The following is an 18,684-nucleotide window of genomic DNA, read 5'->3' as shown; positions in this document are numbered from 1 at the left end:
TAAGATCATGGTGATGCATAGCAACGAGAGGGGAGAGTGTTGTCCATGTACCCTCGTAGACCGAAAGCGGAAGTGTTAGAACAACGCGGTTGATGTAGTCGTACGTCTTCACGGCCCGACCGATCAAGCACTGAAACTACGGCACCTTTGAGTTCTAGCACACGTTCAGCTTGATGACGTCCCTTGAACTCCGATCCAGCCGAGTGTCGAGGGAGAGTTCTGTTAGCACGACGCCGTGGTGATGATCTTGATGTTCTACCGTCGCAGGGCTTCGGCTAAGCACCGCTACAATATTATCGAGGAGGACTATGATGGAGGGAGGCACCGCACATGGCTAAGAGATCAAGAGATCAATTGTATTCTCTATGGGGTGCCCCCCTCCCCCGTATATAAAGGAGTAGAGGAGGGGGCCGGCCAAGGGGGGTGGCACGCCCTAGGGGGGAGTCGAACTCCCACCGGGAGTAGGACTCCCCTTTTTCCTATTAGGAGAGGGAGATGGAAGGAAGAGGAAGGAGGGAGGAAGGAAAGGGGGGCCGGCCCCCTCCCAATTCGGATTGGGCTTGGGGGGGGCGCCCCCTCCCTTGCTCCTTTCCCCTCCTTTCCACTAAGGCCCAATAAGGCCCATATACCTCCCGGGGGGTTCTGATAACCTCCCTGAGCTACGGTATTGTCCCAATCTCACCCGGAACCTTTCCGGTGTCCAAATATAGTCATCCAATATATCGATCTTTATATCTCGACCATTTCGAGACTCCTCGTCATGTCCACAATCACATCCGGGACTCCGAACAACCTTCGTTACATCAAAACTCATAAACTCATAATAAAACTGTCATCATAACTTTAAGCGTGCAGACCCTACGGGTTCGAGAACTATGTAGACATGACCGAGACATGTTTCCGGTCAATAACCAATAGCGGAACCTGGATGCTCATATTGGCTCCTACATATTCTACGAAGATCTTTATCGGTCAAACCGCATAACAACATACGTTGTTCCCTTTGTCATCGATATGTTACTTGCCCGAGATTCGATCGTCAGTATCCCAATACCTAGTTCAATCTCGTTACCGGTAAGTCTCTTTACTCGTTACGTAATGCATCATTCCGTAACTAACTCATTAGCTACATTGCTTGCAAGGCTTATAGTGATGTACATTACCGAGATGGCCCAGAGATACCTCTCCGACAATCGGAGTGATAAAACATAATCTCGAAATATGCCAACTCAACATGTACCTTTGGAGACATCTGTAGAGCTCCTTTATAAGCACCCAATTATGTTGTGACATTTGGTAGCACACAAAGTGTTCCTCCGGTAAACGGGAGTTGCATAATCTCATAGTTGTAGGAACATGTACAAGTCATGAAGAAAGCAATAGCAACATACTAAACGATCAAGTGCTAAGCTAACGGAATGGGTCATGTCAATCACATCATTCTCCTAATGATGTGATCCCGTTAATCAAATGTCAACTCATGTCTATGGTTAGGAAACATAACCATCTTTGATTAACGAGCTAGTCAAGTAGAGGCATACTAGTGACACTATGTTTGTCTATGTATTCACACATGTATTATGTTTCCGGTTAATACAATTCTAGCATTAATAATAAACATTTATCATGATATAAGGAAATAAATAATAACTTTATTATTGCCTCTAGGGCATATTTCCTTCACTTAGAACTAAGAAACATGGAAGTCAGGGGTCCACACTCGTTGATCCACCGATGAGGCTGTCGAATGGGAGAGAGGAAGAGGACGGAGGAGACCGCGTGAAGGAGAACTAGGTGGCAGCTAGGGTTAGAAAGGAGGAGAGGATCTATGGTTAACCCATCTAGTATTATTGCACTTGTGAAACCATTGGTGAATGATGAAATGAATGAGGATCTATGCAAAGCATTTTTGGAGCAAGAAATTAGTGATGCTCTCTTCCAAATTGGTCCTTTGAAGTCACCTGGGCCGGATGGGTTTCCTGCTAGTTTCTTCCAGAGGAACTAGGGTTTGTTAAAAGAAGACATTATTCATGTTATCCAGCAATTCTTTTTCTCAGGAAAAATGCCCAAAGGGATAAATGATACTACCATTGTTCTTATTCCTAAAGTGAAGAATCCCGAGTCGATGAATGATTTTCGGCCAATAAGCCTATGCAATGTCATATACAAAATTATCTCCAAGTGTCACGTAAACAGAATGAGATCCCTTTCGGATGGTATGATTTCTCCTACCCGAAGTGCCCTCATTCCTGAAAGATTAATTTCAGATAATGCTCTCATCGCTTTTGAATGTATGCATTCGCTGAATAATCTCAAAGATAGTCGTGGTGAATACTGTGCATATAAGTTGGATTTGGCAAAAGCTTATGACCATGTGGATTGGAAGTTCCTGGAAAATATGCTTCGAGCGTATGGCTTTGCACCAACCTGGATAAAGTGGATTATGACATGTGTTACATCAATAAAAAAATTATGCGCTTTAATGGCCAGTTGCTGGAGTCTTTTCACCCCTCGCGTGGGCTTAGGCAAGGGGATCCATTATTGCCGTACTTATTCCTTCTTGTGGTTGAAGCCCTTTCTTTGCTTCTAAATGATGCATCTGCAAGAGGGGTGATCCAAGATTTCCGGTTGAACAGATATGCTCTAGGTATCTCCCATTTATTATTTGCTGATGATAGTCTACTGTTCTTTAAGGGTTCGGTGGAGCAAGTTTTGGCCGTTAAAGGAATTTTGACGGCTTATGAGGAGGGTACATGCCAATTGTTAAGTATAGAAAAATGTTCCATTTTATTTGGGAAAAATGCTCTCTAGAAGATCAGGTGGCCATATTGGTCATCCTTCAGATCACGAGTGAAGGATTTGAGGATAAATATCTAGGTTTACCAGTGCCAGAAGGTCACATGAAGGCGGGCAAATTCCAATCTACCAAAGATAAAGCACTTAAGAGGGTGACCGACTGGGTTCAAAAATATGCTACTTATTCCTTCTTGTGGTTGAAGCCCTTTCTTTGCTTCTAAATGATGCATCTGCAAGAGGGGTGATCCAAGATTTCCGGTTGAACAGATATGCTCTAGGTATCTCCCATTTATTATTTGCTGATGATAGTCTACTGTTCTTTAAGGGTTCGGTGGAGCAAGTTTTGGCCGTTAAAGGAATTTTGACGGCTTATGAGGAGGGTACATGCCAATTGTTAAGTATAGAAAAATGTTCCATTTTATTTGGGAAAAATGCTCTCTAGAAGATCAGGTGGCCATATTGGTCATCCTTCAGATCACGAGTGAAGGATTTGAGGATAAATATCTAGGTTTACCAGTGCCAGAAGGTCACATGAAGGCGGGCAAATTCCAATCTACCAAAGATAAAGCACTTAAGAGGGTGACCGACTGGGTTCAAAAATATGCTTCTAGCGGGGTGAAGGAAATCCAGATCAAGTCTGTTATTCAGGCCATTTCGGTCTATGCCATGGGTATATTTAAATTTCCCGTGTCCCTCTGTGATGAGTTATCCCAGATTATTAGGAACTTCTGGTGGGGTGATGAGGAAAATAGAAGGAGAACTCATTGGCTAGCTTGGGATAAGAGGACAAGACCAAAAAGTGAAGGAGGTATGGGCTTTCGTGATCTCAGACTATTTAATCAAGCACTTTTGGCAAAACAAGCGTGGAGATTATTGATTTTTCTGGACTCGTTGTGTGCTAAAGTGATGAAAGCAAAATATTACCCTCATGGGCATCTTATTGACACTATCTTCCCTCAATCGACATCACTTCCGTGGCAAGGTATTATGCACGGCCTCGATTTATTGAAATAAGGTGCAATTTGGAGAGTTGTAGATGGGGCCAGTATAAACATATGGAGAGATAATTGGATCCCTAGGGAGTTGATACCTCTTGAGCACTGTGTTGGTTTTCCTCGAAGAGGAAAGGGTGATGCAGCAAAGTAGCGTAAGTATTTCCCTCAATTTTTGAGAACCAAGGTATCAATCCAGTAGGAGGCTCCTCAAAAGTCGCACGCACCTACACAAACAAACAAGAACCTCACAACCAACGCAATAAAGGGGTTGTCAATCCCTTCACGGTAACTTGCAAAAGTGAGATCTGATAGAGATAATAAGATAAGATAAATATTTTTGGTATTTTTATGATATAGATTGGAAAGTAAAAGATGCAAATAAAGATAGATGAAAAACTTATATGATAAATGATAGACCCGGAGGCCATAGGTTTCACTAGTGGCTTCTCTCAAGATAGCATAAGTATTACGACGCGTGAACAAATTACTGTCAAGCAATTGATAGAAAAGTGCATAGTTATGAGATTATCTAGGCATGATCATGTATATAGGCATCACGTCCGTGACAAGTAGATCGAAACGATTCTGCATCTACTACTATTACTCCACACATCGACTGACTCCTGCCTGCATCTAGAGTATTAAGTTCATAAGAACAGAGTAACGCATTAAGAAAGATGACATGATGTAGAGGGATAAACTCATGCAATATGATATAAACCCCATCTTTTTATCCTCGATGGCAACAATACAATACGTGCCTTGCTGCCCCTGCTGTCACTGGGAAAGGACACCGCAAGATTGAACCCAAAGCTAAGCACTTCTCCCATTGCAAGAAAGATCAATCTAGTAGGCCAAACCAAACTAATAATTCGAAGAGACTTGCAAAGATAACAAATCATACATAAAAGAATTCAGAGGAGATTCAATTATTTCTCATAGATAAACTTGATCATAAACCCACAATTCATCGGATCTCGACAAACACACCGCAAAAAGAGTTACATCGAATAGATCTCCAAGAAGATCGAGGAGAACTTGGTATTGAGATTCAAAGAGAGAGAATAAGCCATCTAGCTAATAACTATGGACCCGAAGGTCTGTGGTAAACTACTCACAACTCATCGGAGAGGCCTTGGAGATGATGTAGAGGCCCTCCATGGTCGATTCCCCCTTCGGCGGAGCGCCGGCGAAGGCTCCAAGATGGGATCTCGCGGATATAGAAGGTTGCGGCTGTGGAATTAGGTTTTCGTGGTGCTCCTCGATGGTTTCAGGGTACGGGAGTATATATATGAGGAAGAAGTAGGTCGGTTGATGCTCGAGGGTCCCATGAGGGTGGGGGGCGCCCACCCCTAGGGGGCGCGTTGGGCACCCTCGTGGCCGCCTCGTTTGTTGCTTGACGTCCACTCCAAGTCTCCTGGTTTGCATTTGTTCCAAAAATATCGCTCCCGAAGGTTTCATCCCGTTTGGACTCCGTTTGATATTCCTTTCCTTCGAAACATTGAAATAGGCAAAAAAAACAGCAATTTGGGCTGGGCCTCCGGTTAGTAGGTTAGTCCCAAAAATGATATAAAAGTGTAAAGTAAAGCCCATAAACATCCAAAACATGTAATATAATAGCATGGAACAATCAAAAATGATAGATACGTGGAGACGTATAAAGCATCCCCAAGCTTAATTCATGCTCGTCCTCGAGTAGGTAAGTGATAAAAACAGAATTTTTGATGTGGAATGCTACCTAGCATAATTCTCAATGTAATATTCTTTATTGTGGCATGAATGTTCAGATCCAAATGATTCAAAATAAAAGTTATATTGACATAAGAGATAGTAATACTTCAAGCATGCTAACAAAGCAATCGTGTCTTCTCAAAATAACATGGCTAAAGAAAGTTATCCCTACAAAATCATATAGTCTAGCTATGCTCTATCTTTATCACACAAAGTATTTAATCATGCACAACCCCGATGACAAGCCAAGCAATTGTTTCATACTTTAGTATTCTCAAACTTTTTCAACTTTCACGCAATAGATGAGCGTGAGCCATGGATATAGCACTATATGTGGAATAGAATGGTGGTTGTGGAGAAGACAAAAAGGGAGAAGATAGTCTCACATCAACTAGGTGTATCAACGGGCTATGGAGATGCCCATTAATAGATATCAATGTGAGTGAGTAGGGATTGCCATGCAACGGATGCACTAGAGCTATAAATGTATGAAAGCTCAACAAAAGAAACTAAGTGGGTGTGCATCCAACTTGCTTGATCACGAAGACCTAGGGTGTTTTGAGGAAGCCCATCATTGGAATATGCAAGCCAAGTTCTATAATGAAAAATCCCACTAGTATATGAAAGTAACAACATAAGAGACTTTCTTTCATGAAGATCATGGTGCTACTTTGAAGCACAAGTGTGGTAAAAAGGATAGTAGCATTGTCCCTTCTCTCTTTTCCTCTCATTTTTTATATTTGGTCTTTCTCTTTTTTTATTTGGCCTTTCTCTCTTTTTTTTAAAGTCCGAAGTCTCATCCCGACTTGTGGGGAATCATAGTCTCCATCATCCTTTCCTCACTTGGGACAATGCTCTAATAATGAAGATCATCACACTTTTATTTACTTACAACTCAAGATTACAACTCGATACTTAGAACAAAATATGACTATATATGAATGACTCCGGTGGTGTACCGGGATATGCAATGAATCAAGAGTGACATGTATGGAAGAATTATGAAGGTGGCTTTGCCACAAATACGATGTCAACTACATGATCATGCAAGAGCAATATGACAATGATGATGTGTGTCATAATAAACGAAATGGTGGAAACTTGCATGGCAATATATCTCGGAATGGCTATGGAAATGTCGTAATAGGTAGTTATGGTGGCTGTTTTGAGGAAGGTATATGGTGGGTGTATGGTACCGGCGAAAGTTGCGCGGCACATGAGAGGTTAGCAATGGTGGAAGGATGAGAGTGCGTATAATCCATGGACTCAACATTAGTCATAAAGAACTCATATACTTATTGCAAAAATCTACAAGTCTTTGAAAACAAAGTACTATGCGCATACTCCTAGGGGGATAGATTGGTAGGAAAAGACCATCGCTCATCCCCGACCGCCACTCATAAGGAAGACAATCAATAAATAAATTGTGCTCCAACTTCATCACAAAGCGGTTCACCATACGTGCATGCTATGGGAATCACAAACTTCAACACAAGTATTCTCAAATTCATAATTACCCCACTAGCATGACTCTAATATCACCATCCTCATATCTCAAAACAATTATAAAGCATCAAATTGATCATAACATCCAATTCACTTTCTATGATAGTTTTTATTATACCCAACTTGGATGCCCATCATTCTAGGACCAATTTTATAACCATAGCAAATACCATGCTGTTCTAAAAGACTCTCAAAATAATATAAGTGAAACCTGAGAGATCAACAATTTCTACAAAATTAAGCCACCGCCGTGCTCTAGAAGATATAATTTAAGCACTAGAGCAAAAATTATCTAGCTCAAAAGATATAAGTGAAGCACATAGAGTATTGTAATAAATTCCAAATCAAGTGGGTTTCTCCCAAAAGGTGTGTACAGCAAGGACGCTTGTGGTAAACTAAAAAGCAAAGACTAATATCATACAAGACGCTCCAAGCAAAACACATATCATGTGGCGAATAAAAATATAGCTCCAAGTAAAGTTTCCGATAGACGAAGACGAAAGAGGGGATGCCTTCCGGGGCATCCCCAAGCTTAGGCTTTTGCTTATCCCTGAATATCTTGGGGTGCCATGGGCATCCCAAAGCTTAGGCTCTTGCCACTCCTTATTCATAGTCCATCATATCTTTACCCAAAACTTGAAAAGTTCACAACACAAAACTCAACAGGAAATCTCATAAGCTCCGTTAGTGCAAAAAAGAAAAACCACCACATAAGGTAATGTAATGAACTCATTCTTTATTTATATTGGTGTTAAACCTACTGTATTCCAACTTCTCTATGGTTCATACCCCCCCCCCGATACTAGCCATAGATGCATCAAAATAAGCAAACAACACACAAAAACAGAATCTGTCAAAAACAGAACAGTCTGTAGCAATCTGTAACTTTCGAATACTTCTGGAACTTAAAAATCCTACCAAAATAGGAAGTCCTGGTAAATTTGTATATTGATCTACGGCAAAAAAAATCAACGCAAAAGAAAATTTCTGTGATTTACTAAAATTATTTTCGTGCGTGCAAAAGTTTATGTTTTTCAGCATAATCAAATTAACAATCACCGTAGGTTATCCTATAGGTTCTACTTGGCACAAACACTAACTAAAACATAAAAACACATCTAAACAGAAGCTAGATGAAATATTTATTAGTAAACAGAAGCAAAAAGCAAAAAACAAAAATATAATTGGGTTGCCTCCCAACTAGCGCTATCGTTTAACGCCCCTAGCTAGGCATAAAAGCTAGGATAGATCTAAGTAGTGCCATAATAATAAGATAGATCACGAAAACTCATCTCATATTCTCTACGTTCAGCAGCAAGTTTTCTTTGAGGCAAGCAAAAGTAATCAAAAGGGCTAAATTTAATGGGACAAAAGTCCCCAAGATCAATCTCAGGAGGTATGATTTCCTCCTTTGGCCCTTCATATTGCACAACCAATTCATCATAAAAACATTCTTTTGACATAACCTCTTGAGTCTACACTCAAGAGAATATCCTAGCTCATTATTTCGAATAGCAAAATCATTATTAAGTTCAGAAATTTTATCAACTAGAACAGTGGTAGGAACCTTTTTTCTAAGGTTTTCATTAAAAGCAACATAGTCCAAAGATTGGAACCGCATTATTTCCTCTTCATCGAAAAGGATTGCCTCTATGGGAGGACGGCCAGCGTCCACCCTATAGTGCACAAAAATTTCTTTGGCTTCTTTTATTATAAATATGAACTGGTGTGCCAAAAAGATAGTAGCTACGCGCTTAACAGAAGAAAGATCAATATTGGAAAATTCTAGAAAAATCCTTTGTATACAAAGATTCATGTGCATAAATTGCCTTTCAAGTTCAACTATAAGCATGGCGATAGCATACGCAAGACTACTAGTTCTATGGAGAATAGAACTACCCATAGAAGGTAAAGCACCGGCACAACTAAAGAAATCTTGAATAACACCTTTTCCAATAATATTACCACTACTGATTCGAAACTTTTTAGTATGTAAAATAGGGGGTTCTTCAACAGGAGCATCAGAATTTTCCATGTTATCATTATTGTTCATATCGACGATAATCTCCCCAATTTCAGACATAATGGCAGACAAATGTGAGGAGGGAGAGAAAGAGGAGGGAAACCGGAAAAGAGAGGCGAATAAAACGGCAAGGGTGAAGTGGGGGAGAGGAAAACGAGAGGCAAATGGAAAATAATGTAATGCGAGCGAGATGAGTTTGTGATGGGTACTTGGTGTGTCTTGACTTGAGCGAAGACCTCCCCGGCAACAGCGCCAGAAATCTTTCTTGCTACCACTTGAACACTGCGTTGGTTTTCCTTGAAGAGGAAAGGGTGATGCAGCAAAGTAGCGTAAGTATTTCCCTTAGTTTTTGAGAACCAAGGTATCAATCCAGTAGGAGGCTCCTCAAAAGTCCCACGCACCTACACAAACAAACAAGAACCTCGCAACCAAGGCAATAAAGGGATTGTCAATCCCTTCACGATAACTTGCAAAAGTGAGATCTGATAGAGATAATAAGATAAGATAAATATTTTTGGTATTTTTATGATATAGATTGGAAAGTAAAAGATGCAAATAAAGAAAGATGAAAAACTTATATGATAAATGATAGACCCGGGGGCCATAGGTTTGACTAGTGGCTTCTCTCAAGATAGCATAAGTATTACTATGGGTGAACAAATTACTATCAAGCAATTGATAGAAAAGTGCATAGTTATGAGATTGTCCAGGCATGATCATGTATATAGGCATCACGTCCGTGACAAGTAGATCGAAACGATTCTGCATCTACTACTATTACTCCACACATCGACCGACTCCTGCCTGCATCTAGAGTATTAAGTTCATAAGAACAGAGTAACTCATTAAGAAAGATGATATGATGTAGAGGGATAAACTCATGCAATATGATATAAACCCCATTTTTTTATCCTCGATGGCAACAATGCAATACGTGCCTTGCTGCCCCTGCTGTCACTGGGAAAGGACACTGCAAGATTGAACCCAAAGCTAAGCACTTCTCCCATTGCAAGAAAGATCAATCTCGTAGGCCAAACCAAACTGATAATTCGAAGAGACTTGCAAAGATAACAAATCATACATAAAAGAATTCAGAGGAGATTCAATTATTTCTCATAGATAAACTTGACCATAAACCCACAATTCATCGGATCTCGACAAACACACCGCAAAAAGAGTTACATCGAATAGATCTCCAAGAAGATCGAGGAGAACTTGGTATTGAGATTCAAAGAGAGAGAAGAAGCCATCTAGCTAATAACTACAGACCCGAAGGTCTGTGGTAAATTACTCACAACTCATCGGAGAGGCCTTGGAGATGATGTAGAGGCCCTCCGTGGTCGATTCCCCCTCCGGTGGAGCGACAGCGAAGGCTCCAAGATGGGATCTCGCGGATACAGAAGGTTGCGGCGGTTGAATTAGGTTTTCGTGGTGCTCCTCGAAGGTTTCAGTGTACGGGAGTATATATAGGAGGAAGAAGTAGGTCGGTTGATGTTCGAGGGGCCCACGAGGGTGGGGGGCGCGCCCACCCCAGGGGGCGCGTCGGGCACCCTCGTGGCCGCCTTGTTTGTTGCTTGATGTCCACTCCAAGTCTCTTGTTTGCATTTGTTCCAAAAAGATCGCTCCCGAAGGTTTCATCCCGTTTGGACTCTGTTTGATATTCCTTTTCTTCAAAACACTGAAATAGACAAAAAAAAGCAATTCGGGCTGGGCCTCCAGTTAGTAGGTTAGTCCAAAAAATGATATAAAAGTGTAAAGTAAAGCCCATGAACATCCAAAACAGGTAATATAATAGCATGGAACAATCAAAAACTATAGATACATTGGAGACGTATCAGGAGTCTGGCCTAAAGATTACCGGTAAGAAAAATAGAACAAGGATTAAATGTGTGTCTGAGTTATTCATGACAGATTCTAGGAGGTGGGATGATAATTTGATCAGGCACTTATTTTATCCTCATGATGCAGATGAAATCTTAAAGATACGTGCTCTAGATTTGGGTGAGGGGGACCTTATTGCTCAGCATCATGAGAAAAGTGGCATATTTGCTGTGAAGAGCGCGTACAGGCTCGCACTGAATATCAGGGACTCAACAGATAGTCTGGGAAATTCTAGTGGAGAAGTTAATGGAGAGAGGAGGATTTGGAATATTATCTAGAGAGCTAATGTTCCTCAGAAGATTAGAATTTTTTCCTGGCGAGTTGCTTCAAACAGTTTGGCAGTTCAAATTAACAGAGTTAAGCATCATCAAACCATCCTGAGTGCGTGTACATCTGTGGTGTGGAGGATGAATGCACTTTTCATGCCTTGGTGAGTTGCCCAAAGGCTCGTGCATTCCGGATGGCTTTGAGAAAGGTGTGGAATTTACCAGCCGAAGGGTTTCTCAAAAATACGGGGCCGGATTGGTTCCTTATTTTACTGGATCAATTAAATCCGTTGGCGCGTGAGCAAACTATATTTGGAGAGCTTGGCATTTAAGAAATGATCTGATTTTTGATAAAGGTAAAGAACCCATCTCAGCTTCTGTGAATTTTGTGCAAAATTAATGGGCTTTCTTTTCTTCTTGCCACGCAAAACCGCAGGGAGTGATAAGTAACATAGGCAAGGAACTGGGGGATGACATTCGGGCTTTGAATAATATGGAGAGGAGTTCTGTTGGTTGGCAACCTCCCAACGAGGAGTGCTTTAAGATTAATGTAGATGCAAGTTTTGTGGAGGCAATCAACACTGCGAGTGTGGGGGTGGTTGTCAAAAATCACTGTGAAGAAGTTGCCATCTCCTCTTGGGATTATATTGGAGCTTGCTATAGCGCTGAGGAAGCGGAACTTAGAGCGGCACTCTCCGGATTGTATATCGGTACTATCCTTCATAAATCCATCATTTTAGAAAGTGGTTGTTCCTTTGTGGTCGGTGTTCTTGGAAATGACAGTTGTGATAGGTCCCACCTTGTTGACCTAAAGAAACAAGCTTTGAGTATTTCTAAGATGCTGGCGAATGTTAAGATTTCCAAGATTAGCAGAAAAGCTAATATGGTGGTGCACGAGTTAGGTAAGTTTAGTTTGAATAATAGGTGTGATGGTGCTCTTATTGATAGTGTTCCGGCATGTGTGGCTGATGCTGTAACGAATGATGGTATGACATTGCAAAATGATGGGTCTCCTTCCAGAACTTTCTAATTACGAGCACGAGCTATTTTAATTAATATATGGGCTGGGTTTTCAAAAAAAGGTAAGAGAGGAAAAAGGTTTCTTTGAGTGCACACGGTTCCATCTTGAGAAAAAAAACAACTACTGGAAATAGAAAACGAAAACACTAACGCCCGCACGTGTGGGCGTTTGCATCTCGCCCACACGCGTGGATCCGCGTCCTTTTGTGGGTGCATGAATCTTGGCATGTTTGTGGTGTCACATAGGACTGGGCTGGTGTGGGGGCATTCATCTGGTCGCCCACACGTCCGTTTCACCACACGGAGAGGCCAGTGTGTGGGTGTTTAGCAATTCGCCCACACGCCAGTTTTCACTCACGCACAAGGGCTGGTGTGTGGGCATTTGCCATCTCGCCCACACGCCTGCCTCTTCTCCCACACCCAAGCTGCTAGTTGTCATGTGTTTTGCAGTGTACATGGCAACTGCCCTAGAGTGCTTGTACGCAGATAAAAACTCTTTTGTTTACCCGAACATGTCAGTTGCCATGTGTTTTGCAGGGTACACGGCAACTGCCTAGTATGCACGTAAGCAGATGATAACTTTCTTTTACCCGAGTTGCCATGTGTTTTTGCATGGTACATGGCAACTGCCCTAGCGTGCACGTAAGCAGATGTCAACTCTTCCTTTTACATGGCAGCTGCCCTAGCGTGCTTGTGAGCACATGACAACTATCTCAACTGCTTAGTGTTAGTAGGTGGCAACTCCTAAAGTTTTGAAAACATGGCAACTGCAGTAGACCAGACCATACATGGCAACTGCAGTTGAGCAACCATGGCAATTGTGGTTGTCCGACATGGCAACTGTAGTTCAGCGACATGACAACTGCAGTTAAATGAACATGGAAGAGGGTCCAGACCATGGCACCTGCGGGGACGCTGGTGACTGTCACGTGGGGCGTGCGGGACCATAAGGTAGGAGGTCTGACATACAGGCGTGTGGGCATCATCTATTTTGCCCACACGCAGGCACGTGAGAGGGACCGCGAAAAAAAGAGAAGTGTGGGCATTACTTGTTTTGCCCACACGTACGCATGTGGGCTGATCCTGTTAAACACCACACAAACTATGTGGACAGACCCATTGACGTTCATAAAAAAACAATTTCACCTCGAGACCAGCCAACGACATATACGGACGCGAGCGGTATACACCTCATGCGCATGCAGATGGAAGACGTCCACCGCCGGGCGGAGGCCCTGCACCAGCCGGCCGCTGCAAGTGCGATGAGCCCTATAGCTCCGTGCGGTGCGGTCATTAAAGACGAACGAGCAAGCAGGCCAAACCACACCCACACCCACACCGGGGCCTATCTATCATGATGTTGCCGTCTCCTGCGTGCTCCGGCCATCCAGCTAAGACAGCAAGCAGTACAGTGCCGGACAGTGGCAGTACTCTCCGGTTCTGCATTGTCGCCGTCACCCTCGCGGGCAGTGCTCCAAATTCAGATGTATCATCTGCATTACACGCCATGATCTGTAGTTCCAGCGGCAGCTACGTACCACCAGCTCCGGATGATTAGGGCGAGTACTGACGCCGTACTGAGAGGTTCAGGTTCGGTGGACGGATGCGTGGTGAACAGGGTGGGGTGGGGCACATGCACCGTTGTCACAGTGGCATGGAAATGCTTGGATTCTCCTTGTGGCCTCGATGGCTAATTAAAACCTAAACAGTGATCGCATACATAAAATCCAGACATCCAGCACATGTGAGCTCTCCTTCTTTTGGCCTCAGGCCGACCGGTGAGCGCCGCACAAAATCCAATCTGACATGACATCCGTACGGAACATGCACAGACACAAGCATCTGATCTGTAGTATAAAATCCATGTAGTAGTTCTTGATTTTGTCTTCGCAGCTCGTGGATTCTAGGTCTTTGCCATGTCAAACTTGTGCAGGCTTTCGGTCGAGCTAACTAACGCCATTAAAGAAACAGAGAGGGTACTTAACCTCAGATTCTTCCAGAGACGAACCTGAGGACAGAGACCAGCTAGGAATGGCGAGCAGGGCAGCTGCTCACGAGGGCTAACCAACCGATCAACCCCAACCTAACCAACCCATGATTGAGTGACATGGACCCGGCCGTGTACGTGCGTGCACCCTCCTGCGGTCCTTCCCGTCCGATATTAAAATGGTTCTGACAGCCATGGAGGTGATCCATGCCATGTTCTCCGCGAGCCGCTTCACGTGGCCACTCGCGCGCACCTCGCCGCGGTTGACTGCTACGTTGGAGTAGCTCGGCGGTGGTGGTTGGCCGCCGCTGCGTGCTCGGAATCTGTTAGGTGCTAACCATAGATTACGCGCTGAATTACGGTTGGCTGCTCTGCTGCTGCATAGCCATGGCATCCATGCAACTAGGGTGATGAATACATGCACGTTGCGTTTCATTTTTGCAGAGCAGCAGAGGTCGGTTGGCTAAGGAGCGATGGGGAAGGCGGGGAGGTGGCTCAGGAACTTCTTGGCCGGCGGCAGGAAGGATGGGAAGAGGGACAGGCCGCACGCCGAGGCCACGCCGGGACCGGGGCCTGGGGCGACGCCCAAGGAAAAGAGGTGGAGCTTCCGGCGGCCGGTGGTGCTGACGCCGGAGCAGACTGGACGCGTCGTGCTGCCGGCTGAGGCCGACAGCTTTGGTGCGTCTCGGTCGTCCGCGACATCGCAGGTTGGGTACGACGAGAAGAAGCACGCCGTGGCGGTGGCTGTGGCGAGCGCGACCGCCGCAGACGTGGCGGGCGCCGCGGCGCAGGCGGCGGCCACTGTGGCACGTCTGTCTTCCCGCAAGGCGCCGCACCTGACGCCGCCGGCGAGCCTCCTCGCCGAGGCGGCGGCGGCTGTGAGGATTCAGGCATCCTTCAGAGGCTATCTGGTATATATAATTCAGACCAAACACTTCATTTTCTGGTCGCGTTCTTGGGACTGACTGACGTGCATGCACGCAGGCGAGAGCGGCGCTGTGCGCGCTGAGGGGCATCGTGAAGCTGCAGGCGCTGGTGCGCGGTCAGCTGGTGAGGAAGCAGGCCAAGGCCACGCTCCGGTGCATGCAGGCCCTGCTCGCGGCGCAGTCCCAGCTGCGCGCGCAGCGCATGCGCTTCCTTCAAGTCCAAGACCACCACGCCCACCACACAACGCCGCCTAGACCACGACCGTCGTCGCAGCACTCGAGGCACCGCAGATCGTCCTACGTAAGCTCACCTTCTTCACTTGCAGCAGCCGGCGGTGCCAAGCGGAACTTGACACGATCTTAATTGTTGAATTTTGGCTTGGAACATGCAGGAGATGGACCGGTCGAGCGAGGAGAATATGAAGATCGTCGAGATGGACAGCGGCGAGCAGCCAGCGCGGCGCGGCGGGGCGAAGGGCGGCGACAGGCAGTTCTCCTCCGTCGAGTACCACCACGGCGGCAGGTGCTCGCCGGCGCCGTCGGCCATGACGGAGCTGAGCCCGAGGGCGAGCAGCTGGCACGTGGAGGACCACCTGTCCTTCGGGACGGCGCACAGCAGCCCGCACTCCCACTCCCACAACGCGACGGCGGCCATGGCGGAGCCAGCGGCGTCGGACTTGCCGTTCCCGAGCTACATGAGCAACACCGAGTCGTCGAGGGCCAAGGCGCGGTCCCAGAGCGCGCCGAGGCAGCGCGCGGCCGCGGAGGCGCTGGAGCGGCAACCGAGCAGGAGGAAGGGGGCGGAGCACAGGAGCGTGCCGCGGGGCGCCAGGATGCAGCGGTCGTCGTCGCAGCAGCAGGCCGGGTCGGCGCCGCGCCAGTCGCCCTTCTTCCACCGGCCGTGGTCGTCGTCGACGTCGGTGAGGCTGGACACGTCGACGGCGTCGCTCAAGGACAGCGAGTGCGGGTCCACCACCAGCTCCGTGGTCACCGCGGCCACCACCGTGTCCACCGTCTACAGCCGGACCCGCTCGCTCGTCGGATTCGAGGTGACAATTCTACACTCAAGCATCTTACGGATCGATCAACTGCACATAACCACTGCTGTTATTTTATCGTGGCATATCTTTTTTTTTCAGGTGCGCAGGAGCCTGTATTGATGAGTTGCAACATAAGAAGCCACATCGGGAGCTTCATGAAATGCTCATGAGAAAATTGCTTGATACTGTGGTCTCGTTCGTGTGTGTGTTGATGAGAGATCAGAGCCTAGTAGAGTGTTGTACATACGTCCGAGTCAAGTACTCCTTTTTTTTTGGCTCTTCGAGTCAAGTACCAAGTGTACATTCTTTTTATACACAGGGCATATCTGGGACATGATGACGAGGTACTCAGTGTAATTAGAAATGTAGTGGTAAAAAAAATGTACTGGTTTATCTCGCAAAGAAAAAAAACTGGCACAGTGTAATAAGCTCGCAATTTGCTCAGTCGAGACTCACGAGTACTATTCCCTCCGTCTCATTATATAAGAGTGTAGAAAAACGTTTTTATATTATGAAACGGAGGGAGTACTCAATTTGAACCTTTACTGTTTTTTTTAGGAACCTCAAGGTTACAAGTTTTTTTTAGGCACTCCAGGTTGATGTGCATCTCCGTGGTGGTTGGGCCAGCCGCGAGTTGCTGTGGACAACAGCAACAGTGCGATGCGATGGGCCTGCGATGGGATGGGCCTGTATCATTAACTGTCGTTGGTCCATGCATGTCTCTCTCCTGCCCGCCAAACACGGACCATCAAGATTGCCTAAAAGAAACACGTTGCCGCACACGGTATCTCATCCAAACATGGGAACAAATGATGCGTATCCCTGTTTTATTTCGGCTCTTGATTTCAAATGTTAATACCGCGCATTTAATGGTGCTTAAGTATATGAGATTCCGCGAATCAATGGATTTGTTTATACGGGCTGGCCGCTGACGGACACTTGCCATGCGAGGTGGATGCCATGCCTGATGCCTCCCATCGAGCCGCTTGTTATAAAGCGAGGGCGTCTGGACGTACGGCATTGTTCTTGTGTGTGTGTTACCAGTTGTGAACCGGACTGTCGATCGGAGGCGTCAATGGCACGACCAAGCATGGGCCCCGTCGCTCTCGTGCTGCTTCTAGCCTGGTGCTGCGCTGCGACCACCGTGCGAGCGACGGAGTGGATCGTCGGCGGCGACAAGGGGTGGACCTTCGGCGTCGCCGGCTGGGAGAACGACAAGCCGATCCAGCCCGGCGACAAGCTCGGTGAGTGACCCGATCACACGCGGCCAGTTGCTGGATCGATCATTTTACTTTATTAATATTCGCTTGATTTGATGGCTATTAGTGTTCAAGTACGAGCCTGGAGCGCACAACGTGGTGAAGGTGGAGGTGGGCGGGTACATGGAGTGCAAGGCCCCCGACGGCGCCAAGGTTCACTCCTCCGGCAACGATACCTTCGAGATGCCCGGCGGCAAGGCCTACTTCATCTGCACCTTCCCCGGTCACTGCGAGAAGGGCATGAGGATCGGCATCCCCCCTAGATAGCGGAATTGACTGATTGATAAATAGCGCGACGTGCTCTCTCGATGGCTAGTTGAACGATAAATAAACTGAGGGTGCTAGGGTGATGGAATGTTTGTGCGCACGTCCTGGTTGTTCTTACCATTAGAGGTGAGCGAGTAAAAAGGGGGGATGACACTAGATTTTGCGCCATCCCATGCCGGTAGATTTTGGTCTCCTGTCATGTCTGCTGATTCCACCCTGCACCGCCGCACCCCTCTAGTTCACTGGAAACGAACAATTCAAGCGTTCCTAACAATCCAGCGCACGCATCTATCGTCGAACTAGTCGTTGGATCAACTGTGATCGGATAGGGGATGCGTACACCAGTTTTGCAACACGATCCAACCTTTTTAGGTGCAACATCGGCTATGTTGCAGAGAGACCACGCAAGCATCGGCCTCCTTCCCGTTTGCTACGTGTCCCATGAACTCATATCCCGCAAAAAGAAAAAATCATATCTGGAAGTGACCTCATCTCATCCTCTTGAACTGACACCTGCCGAGGACTCTATTTTTGACAAAAAAAAATTCATAAGAGCATCTATAGCTGGACTTGTCAAATCCGGCCCGTCAAGCCACCCTTCATATTTATCATTCTACATCCGCTTATCTTATATCTGGCACCTTATATCCTTACTACCCATGCACACGTTGATATATCCACATGATCAAATGACGGACACAAAAATTGAGCTGCAAAGGAACACAAGATCGGCTACAAACGAACATAACATACTTCACCATATCCAAAAGATCATAGTTCGTCCACGGACAAGTTCATAAACTTCTACAACTAAACAATATCAACATTGAGGAGGAGGGGGGCCGGAATCACCACTTCCTCGTCGGGCCTTTGCCCTTCCGGTCACCGGCGCAGATGTACACGTCTGCGACTGGTGGAGGATCTTGGTCATCGGATGACCACCTGCAGCTGTTGTCGCCATCTGAGTCGGAGTCGGATAGGACGATG

General features: G+C 45.8%; 2 protein-coding genes across 3 annotated transcripts; both read left to right on the top strand.

The window, feature by feature from the left end:
* The first annotated feature begins 14,245 nt into the window (after positions 1-14,245).
* On the top strand, positions 14,246-16,615 carry LOC123093239 (protein IQ-DOMAIN 19). 2 transcript variants are annotated; one of them, XM_044515147.1, is made up of 5 exons: positions 14,248-14,535; positions 14,650-15,116; positions 15,190-15,432; positions 15,524-16,180; positions 16,271-16,615. In XM_044515147.1, the coding sequence occupies exons 2-5, from the start codon at positions 14,679-14,681 to the stop codon at positions 16,289-16,291; spliced, it is 1,359 nt and encodes a 452-aa protein (XP_044371082.1). In that variant the 5' UTR covers positions 14,248-14,535; positions 14,650-14,678; the 3' UTR covers positions 16,292-16,615. The 2 variants fall into 2 exon arrangements, with proteins under 2 accessions (XP_044371081.1, XP_044371082.1); XM_044515146.1 differs by having other exon boundaries at positions 14,246-15,116.
* Positions 16,616-17,196: 581 nt separating this feature from the next.
* Positions 17,197-17,780, top strand: LOC123095210 (basic blue protein-like). The gene is made up of 2 exons (XM_044517010.1): positions 17,197-17,415; positions 17,498-17,780. The coding sequence occupies exons 1-2, from the start codon at positions 17,247-17,249 to the stop codon at positions 17,695-17,697; spliced, it is 369 nt and encodes a 122-aa protein (XP_044372945.1). The 5' UTR covers positions 17,197-17,246; the 3' UTR covers positions 17,698-17,780.
* Positions 17,781-18,684: the final 904 nt, after the last annotated feature.

This window comes from Triticum aestivum, chromosome 4B (assembly GCF_018294505.1).
Source record: "Triticum aestivum cultivar Chinese Spring chromosome 4B, IWGSC CS RefSeq v2.1, whole genome shotgun sequence".
NCBI lineage: Eukaryota > Viridiplantae > Streptophyta > Magnoliopsida > Poales > Poaceae > Triticum > Triticum aestivum.
This window is presented reverse-complemented; position numbering and strand designations above follow the sequence as displayed.

What these genes read in the sequence shown, in the direction of transcription:
- LOC123093239 (XM_044515146.1), top strand. Translation starts at nt 14,679, where the DNA reads ATGGGGAAGGCGGGGAGGTGGCTCAGGAACTTCTTGGCCGGCGGCAGG. An exon ending in GGCACCGCAGATCGTCCTAC is followed by an intron (nt 15,433 to 15,523) that starts GTAAGCTCACCT and finishes TGGAACATGCAG; the next exon opens with GAGATGGACCGGTCGAGCGA. An exon ending in GCTCGCTCGTCGGATTCGAG is followed by an intron (nt 16,181 to 16,270) that starts GTGACAATTCTA and finishes TTTTTTTTTCAG; the next exon opens with GTGCGCAGGAGCCTGTATTG.
- LOC123095210 (XM_044517010.1), top strand. Translation starts at nt 17,247, where the DNA reads ATGGCACGACCAAGCATGGGCCCCGTCGCTCTCGTGCTGCTTCTAGCC. An exon ending in CCAGCCCGGCGACAAGCTCG is followed by an intron (nt 17,416 to 17,497) that starts GTGAGTGACCCG and finishes GATGGCTATTAG; the next exon opens with TGTTCAAGTACGAGCCTGGA.